The sequence below is a fragment of the Eurypyga helias genome, unplaced genomic scaffold, assembly GCF_000690775.1.
Source record: "Eurypyga helias isolate BGI_N326 unplaced genomic scaffold, ASM69077v1 scaffold8237, whole genome shotgun sequence".
NCBI lineage: Eukaryota > Metazoa > Chordata > Aves > Eurypygiformes > Eurypygidae > Eurypyga > Eurypyga helias.
Genome location: NW_010262245.1, coordinates 47,775 through 55,567, shown reverse-complemented (window position 1 = coordinate 55,567; position 7,793 = coordinate 47,775). Strand labels below are relative to the sequence as shown.

Below are 7,793 nucleotides of genomic sequence, written 5' to 3'. Positions count from 1 at the left end.
GCCCCTGGCATCCCCCCCAGCCCCTGGCATCCCCCCCAGCCCTGCTCCTGCTGCTCTGGTCTCTGCAGTGCTGCGCCTCGGCGCGTCAGGCGGGATTGAGCAAACGGAGCGTGATGAGCAGCAACAGGGGCTGGTTTCGCTCTGGGGCACAGTGCCTGTCTCTGGAGCTCAGCTTCTGCTCGGGCTGTCCTTGGCTCTTCCCTTCTCCCTCTGCCTTTGCTTTCCCCCTTGCCAGGGAGGGAAAAAAGTGCAGCATAAGCCAGGGGAATGACAAAATGGATGCTCCCCATCCCGTCTCCTCCCAGCATCGCAGCACTGGGATACTGCCACGGAGAGGGGTGGCGTGGGGGACCTGAGCCGTGCTGGCTGGGTGGGGAATGCTGGCCACATCCTTAACTTTACCAGTGTTTTTTTTTTCCTTTTTACCCATTTCAGAGAGGATCTGGACCAAGAAGAGAAGGCCAGGTTTGGTGAGCTCTGCAGCGGTGAGAACGGGAAGGGCAGGGAATGGTTCGCAAGATACGTGAGTGCCCAGGTAAGGGGGGAGATGGGCGAAGGAGCAGCGATCCCATACCAGGGCTTTGGAGCAGCCTGGGCAGGAGGCTCAGGGGAATTTAGCAATGGCCCAAAGCAGTATTTTTGGAGGGCAGGACCTTGGGGAAGGGGAGGAACATACAGGGAGATAGAGAAGTGAATAAATGCATCTCGAGGCAATTAAATACATGCTTGCTGCAATGTGGGAGTGAACTCATCTGGTTTATTTAAAATTAACTCCCATCAGCACTCCAAAATGTCCTTTTTCCCAGAAAACCAATTCAAAGAGGCAAACTACTGTCTCTGAGAGGGAGGCCTGACAGCCGGTGTTCTCTACCCAGGGGTGGGGGGTCCTGGGGAGGGGGGCTGAGGTTGCCCTTCTGCTAAACCCTGGGCTTTGTGCTAAACCCTGGGCTTTGTGCTAAACCCTGGGCTTTGTGCCTGCAGCGCTGCAACTCCAAGTGCGTCTCAGAGCAGACCTTCTACCGCCTGATGCAGTCGTTCGCCCTTGTGCTCTTCGAGTAAGTTGGGGTGGGAGGGGGGAATCTGGGGCTTTGTTGGAGTCACCTGAGATCAGCACCATGGCAGCAACCACGAGGCTGCTTGGATTGCCATCGCTGGGTGGCTTCACCGAATCCTCCCTCCGTGTCAGGTGTCACCAGATGGATGACTTCAGCCCTGCCAAGAACCTCATGACCATGTGCTTCACCTACTACTACGTGGGTAAGAGGCTCCTGCACGTCCAGGCTTTTCTTGGGCTGGGGACTAGTGGGGAAGAGCATGGGAAGGGTGATGGAGGGGGACCCAAGCTTGGCTTACCCTGATGCTGACACCACAGCAGAAAAGAGCCCATGTGCCAGAGAAACCGTGCAAACCTGCCACAGACCCTTGCTGGGACGGGAGCTCATGGCGATCCTGGTTTGTCATTGCTTCTAGACAGGGATGTTTGGATGTAGCAACCCCCAGATGTTCCCTGACCCCGTGGATGTGATATGAACACCCCAACACAGAAGCACCTTGGCTTGTTGCTTGGTGTTTGGTGGTCACTCCTCCATTGGGGGGAGGGCTGGATTTTCTATCCAAATTAGGGAAGAGGATAAAGACCTTCAGGAATTGGAATGGGATGGGGTCTGGGCCACTTCCATCTGGCTCCATGCAGCATCTTGTAGCTGGGAGCAGGTCCCTCAGGAGCTGGAAACACCCAGGACCATGGGGCCAACTGAGCCCCTGACACGTTGCCCGCAGGCAAGACCCATGCGCTGCCCTTGGAGGCCAAGGAGAAGCCCACGGGCAGCATCGACTCGTACCTGAAGTCGGCGAACATCTGGCTGGCAGAGAAGAAGGACATCGCCGAGCGGCTGCTCAAAAACACATCGGCCAAGACGGAGAATGTCAAGGGCTTCTTTGGGGGCCTGGAGACCAAGCTGAAGGGTCCTACCACCAAAAAGAGCAAGTGGGTACCGCTTCGTCGGGTGGGCTGAGGCAGGCACATGTAACGTGACCAAGCCAGAAACCTCCTGGGGGTAGGGCCACCACGAGCCAAGGGTTATCATGGCCATGGGAAGATGGTCTAGCCTGTTCCCATGCTTCACACTTTGGTCATTGGGCATCTCATGGTCTGGGTGTCCCTTGGGCATGGAGATGTGTGGTTCCAGGAGATGGTGCTGCTGCTCTGTGGACTTGTGCATCATCTCTGTTCTGGGTCTGACTGGCAACCTTTCCAGTTGCGGTGACTTGGCATGGCAGCTTTCCAATGAAGGCGCTCCCCTTGCCAAGGGGAACAGGGGTTTGCTGTGTGGGCTGTCAGGGGGACAGGCTTCTCAGGAGCTGACACTGATTTCTGTGCCACAGCGAAGGTGAGGACAAACCAAAGGAGAAGCTGAAGAAGACGGGTGAGTGGAGCCAGCGTGGCTGAAGTAGGCATGGTCAAGGCATCCCCGGGGAAGGAGTGAGGGTTGGGAGATGGCTGACATTGCTGGAGCTGTGGAGTGGGGAGAAGGGCAGGATGGATGGATGCAGTCTCTGAGCTCCTAGAGAAGTGCTCCAAAGGCACCTTCCCAGCTCCTTGCTTTGGAGCAACCACGGCTCCTTTCCCGCAAGAACGCCTTATGGGATCTCATCCTCCGTGGCACAGCTTGCAGAGGTTTGGGCATCCACTGCCTCTGAGCTTTCATGTTGCCCCAGTCTCCCCCTTGGTAGCTGTGTGTGCTAGTGAACTGGTGGTCCAGACCCTTGAGTATCCTTCTGGGATGTCCGTGCCTCCATCAGAGGTAACATCCGCCTGCAAAGGGCAGCCAAAGCCCCTCTTCGTGTTGCTGGGGATGAGTATTTGGTTTGCAAACCTTGCCACTGTGGCTGCTGGGATGCCAAGCTGGCTGTGCGTGGGTGGGAAGATGGGAGTCACCCAGACCTCGGCATGTGACTGTGTCCCCACAGTTTCCATGCAGAGCCCGGAGGAGGAGGAGAAGAAAGGAGAGAAGATCTACCTGTACATGCACCTCAAGCAACAGCCGATCTGGTAAAGCCCTTCTGGGCCGAGCTGGCTCCTGCTTGGCCCACACATTCCCCTGACTTTCATGAGTGCTTTAAGCTGCTGCCCCTAAAAGTGGTGGCCACGGCTTTTCCACATCCTTATGCTAGTGAGAGTGTTTGCAGGCACACAAGGCTGCAAACACTGCAAGGATGTTTGCAGACGCACAGACATCCAAAGACGGACCAAATCAGAATTGTAGACTGGTTTGGGTTGGAAGGGACCTTAAAGCCCACCCAGTCCCACCCCCTGCCATGGGCAGGGACACCTTCCACTAGACCAGGTTGCTCCAAGCCTCATCCAGCCTGGCCTTGGACACTCCCAGGGATGGGGCATCCACAGCTTCTCTGGGCAACCTGTGCCAGTGCCTCCCCACCCTCCCCAAATCTGCCAGACTGGCTTAGCCCCCTCCTTGAATGATCTCCTGGCCCCTGGGAAGCGGGTGAGCTTGGCCCTGGGAGGAATTCAGGGACAGGCTGGGGAAGATGGGGGGGTGACCATTCCCAACATCTCCCTCCCTCCCTGCAGGCACAACCTGCGGTTTTGGAATGCCGCCTTCTTTGACGCCGTGCACTGTGAGCGCAGGAAGCGGTCCCCCACCACCAGGTAGGACATGTTCCCGTGGGATAAGGAGGCGCAGTGTCCCCTCCAGCCCTCTGGCATTCCATTCTGCTCCCGATGGCCCTAAGCATTACTGCCCATGGGGAAACACTCTGCTTTCCGACCCTGATGGCAACGCTGCCGGGGCCACTGGGCCGTGGGGTGGGCAGGTATGCAAGGAAAATAACCCCTTCCCTCGGCCAGGGAGATGTGCATCCTCCTAAGGATTTGGGATCAGGAAGGTGGTGTGCATCCTCTTAGGGATTTGGGAGGCTGAAGGTTTTCTTGCTCATTTTGCATCGTTTTTCGCAAGCTCTAGAGGTGTGTTCAGAAAACCCAGCCAGGGTTCAGGCTGTTGGTGCTTAGTTTGCAGGCAGATCTGGGAAAAGATGCCTGGTGCAGCCCTTTGGAGAGGGGCAGTGGGTGGAGAGGGGATGCCCCAGGTCCTGGATGTCCCCAGGAGGGCTCTGGAAGTGCTGCCAGTGCAGCATGGGGACCAACCCTGGGCATCCAGCAAGGACGGGAGCTGGAGGTGGAAATGTGGTCAGCCCCGATGGCTGGGAGGGTCTGGATAATTCCTGCAAAGGGAAGTGACCACTTGTTTCAGAGGGCAGCTGTGTGCAGGGAGTGTCGGGGTGCTTGGGCAGGGGGATCCCATGGGGGGCAAGGGTGGGCCTGTCCCGCTGCGTGTCTGCTTTGAGGCTTTGAGCTCTTGGAGTGAGAGTCGTGGCCCTCAGAGCATTTGATCAACCCTTTTTGGAGCAGTGACAGCACTTCTTGAAGCAGCCAGCAATCCTGCCTCCTCCCCAAAACCTGAGCAGAGCCACGGCAGCCCTGGCTCACGCCGTGGGATGCTCTGCCAGCCTCAGCGCACCGATCAATCTCTGCTTTCTCCTTTATTGCTTTCCTTTTTTTTTTTTTTCCCCCCAAGCAAGCCACTGAAAGAACCTATTGAACAGTAATGTCACCATAACTGCATTTGCTTTGATTAAGCCCCAAATTAGCAGCAGCAAATGTCTCACAAGGACATACGCCACCGGCAGCTGCTCTCTGCTCCGAGTGCCTTTCTCAATTAATCTGATGGCTGAGCCTGCCTCCGCTGCAGAAACAAGCCCGGCTAACGAATGAGCTGCAGCCTGGAGTACTCCGAGTATCTCAGGGGGCTTGGAAGGCAGTTGTGACCCCCCCTCAGTCCTCTGGAGAGGGTAACAGAAGCCACTGGGTGAACCAGGATGCTGCTGGCTGGCCTGAGTTTTGAGGAGCTGGTTGGCATCTCGTGGGCTGGGTGTGAAACGCTGGGGATGGTGCTTGACTGTGGCAGGTGTCTGCAGGGTCCGTGGTGCCTGGTTTGTGACGGTGCCCATCTGTGTGGGGTGGCCAGGGCATCACTGGGGGGTCAGGCTGCGTCCTCCCGGGGCTGCAGTGAGAGCTGGGGGGGTTTGTCTCCTCTTGGTGGGGAGGGCAGGGGATGGGGGGAAAGGACCAGAACTAAACTCCTCTTTTTCTCTCTCTTTCCTGTCTCTGCCTCTAACAACCTTCTTCCGTCTCTTCTTCTCTCCTTGCCCCTCCATCCCTCTGTCTCGCATGATCTTTCACGCACCACTCTTGTTGGCCCCGTTTCTGCTGCCGCTCCAGAGGGAACGCTGGGGAGGAAGAGGAGAAGAGGTGTGTCTGTCCCCGTGCTCGGTGCATTGGTGTCTAGAGACCGACGCTCACTTCAGGTCCAAATCCTGCCCTGGGGAGGGTGAGGGGGGTAACATGTTTCAGGGGGGCTCAGAAAGGCCCCTCTCCACCGGGGAGGAATGGGTGCCGGAGGTTTGACTTCATGTGCATCACCCTCTCAAAAGGGCTGGAAAGGTTTGGATTTGTTCCTCTTTAATGTGGCTTTTTAAAAAGAAACCCGGCTGGTTTCAAGCTGTGATACTGTGGGGATCAGACACCCAGCTGCTGGGGAAGCCAAGGGCTTCCCATCGGGAACGGTGCCCCGGGCAGGTTTTGGACATGAACTGGGTCTCTTTGTGGAGAAAGCATCCCCACACTCCTTCCTGCTTGCTCCCGGCTTCTGCTGCCACGTAGCTGTGCCAAGGATCCTTTGATAGCTGGAAAAGCTGGCCCTTCCCTATTTTTTAATGCACTCTTGTGCTGCCATCCCTAGATATAAAGAAAAATGCGAATGGGGCTGCATGTTGCCGTTGGGAGCGTGTCCTCAAAAGCAGCTTCATCCATCCACACTCCGAGCCGGGAGCGGGGACGGTCATCGCTGCCTTGCTGGAGCGTGGGATATTCGATCTCGGAGCAAATCACTCGAAGTAATGGCATTAGGAAGAGGAGGAGGGCTCTTCGAAGCCTGGCAGTAAATCTGCGTGGCTAAGGCATGCGCCGGCACCTGGGTAACTTAAATATCGCTGAGGCAGAGCGTTGCGCAGCTTAAACGCTGCCGCGGAGAGATGAGCCATGCGGAGCAGCCGAAACACAGGCGAGGTGCTGGCGCAGCCCGGGGGGTTGTGCACCCCCCTGCCGCTATAAAAATCAAAGGGGTTGAGTAGAGCAGCATGTGGGTTTTCCCTTTTCCCAGGCAGGGTGTTCCCGAGTAACAAGCCAGAAACCTGGCAGATTTTTCTTGGGCACTTTGATAATTTATTTTTTTCCCTCCTTTCTCCCTCAAAACCATACAAAGGCAGAAAAAACTAAAATAGTTACAAACATGCTGCTTCTCTAAGCTGGCCAGCGAGATCTGTGAAGTTTTGCTTCCAGATTTCAAAGCCCTTTAATTTGGTTCTTTTCCTTTCTTTTCGGCCTCCAGATTTGGATGTGGTTTTTATTTGCTAGCATAAGCATTATCTGGGAGAATTTACACCTTTTTTTTTTAAAAAAACCCCAACCCTTTAAACATACTGAATATGTTTCCAGAGCCCTATAAATACAAGCGGCTCACCCCTGGAGACCGAAGGCTCAGCTCAGCAGCTCTTGCACGCCCGGGCTGGGCTGACTTGGGTGAGGACAGGCTCCCTTGGGGTGTCAGCCCAACGGAGCACTCATCCTTTTCCAGCTCCAGCAACACACACATGCACTGGGCTGAGCTAACCTCACTGAATTTGCTGAGACACCCTTCTTTCCAGACACCGTTCCCACCTGACACAGCTCCTCCGGTCCTGCTTGGCGTGCCGGCGAGCTAGCACACACAGCAAGCGTGCGGCACGCTCCTGGCGTTCTCCTCTTCCTTCTCCTTCATAGAGCTGTTTTTCTTCTACCTATCCCTGTTTTTCCTTGCTTTTTCTCCTCTTATCCTTGGCTGTAACCTCACCTGAGTTCTCGGGAGGGGGCTGGCTTCACCCTGGAGTTGTAGTTTCCCCCGGCGTGCATGCACTGAGCTGACCCCGCCACCACCTGAGCGTCGCACCTCCGCAGTGACATTCCTGTGACACAGGCATTATTCCCAAGTGGGACACCCAAATGGGGACTCCTGCTGCCTCCTCGAGCTGGTTGCAACACCTAGAGCTTAAACCCTCCCTTCCTTGAAGGCGGTGCTGCAGTTGCATTTGCCAGGGAGCCGGAGCGGAGCTGGAGCATCCTCAGGGCAGCGCTGTGATTTGGGACATCAGCCCCAGAGTGGGGCCTTGGGGAGGGGTACGGGAACCCCCCTGTGTGGTCGGAGTGGGGGAGGTATGTCTGGGGAGCAGCTTGCTTGGTGCTCGGGGAGCTGCAGCCCTGCTGCAGATGGGGGAGAGGTGCCTGGTACCCTCCCGGTACCCCCTCCCCAAGTTGGGGGGCTTCAGCGGAGCCCCGCTGGGATGGCATCTCCAAGAGCTGCAAGGCCCCTGCTTCCTCGCTCATCCCCCTTGCCGAAGCGATGGCAGCGAAAGTGAGACGTGAGCTTTGTGTTGGAGAGGCCGATGCTATTTCCGGCTCTTCCTCAGGGTCTCTGGGAGAAAGCCAAGGTTGAAGAAGACTTTTTCCTGGGGTGACTCTTGCTTTGCCCCAGGGCGAGAGATCTGTGGATGGACGCGGGGGTGTGAGCTCACCCAGCACCGTGCGCCGCAGCCGAAGGAGCTCTCGGTGCCCTCCTGACCTCAGCGTGGCCCGGGGAGCTGGGGGGAAGCAGGCAGGGGGGTCCCGTGGGGGCGGCAGA

General features: G+C 56.8%; 1 protein-coding gene across 1 annotated transcript in view; it reads left to right on the top strand.

The window, feature by feature from the left end:
* Positions 1–435: 435 nt before the first annotated feature.
* The window catches only part of KIAA0513 (KIAA0513 ortholog), a gene marked incomplete at its 5' end in the record, with an annotated part of 8,016 nt that continues 658 nt past the window's right edge, over positions 436–7,793 (top strand). Inside the window, 9 exons of the mRNA XM_010155632.1 lie at positions 436–535; positions 982–1,055; positions 1,187–1,257; positions 1,780–1,987; positions 2,386–2,426; positions 2,971–3,052; positions 3,593–3,670; positions 5,300–5,333; position 7,793. The exon at position 7,793 is cut by the window's right edge and continues 88 nt beyond it. Of these exons, the coding sequence (XP_010153934.1) occupies positions 436–535; positions 982–1,055; positions 1,187–1,257; positions 1,780–1,987; positions 2,386–2,426; positions 2,971–3,052; positions 3,593–3,670; positions 5,300–5,333; position 7,793 (689 nt within the window). The remainder of the gene's footprint in view (positions 536–981; positions 1,056–1,186; positions 1,258–1,779; positions 1,988–2,385; positions 2,427–2,970; positions 3,053–3,592; positions 3,671–5,299; positions 5,334–7,792) is intronic.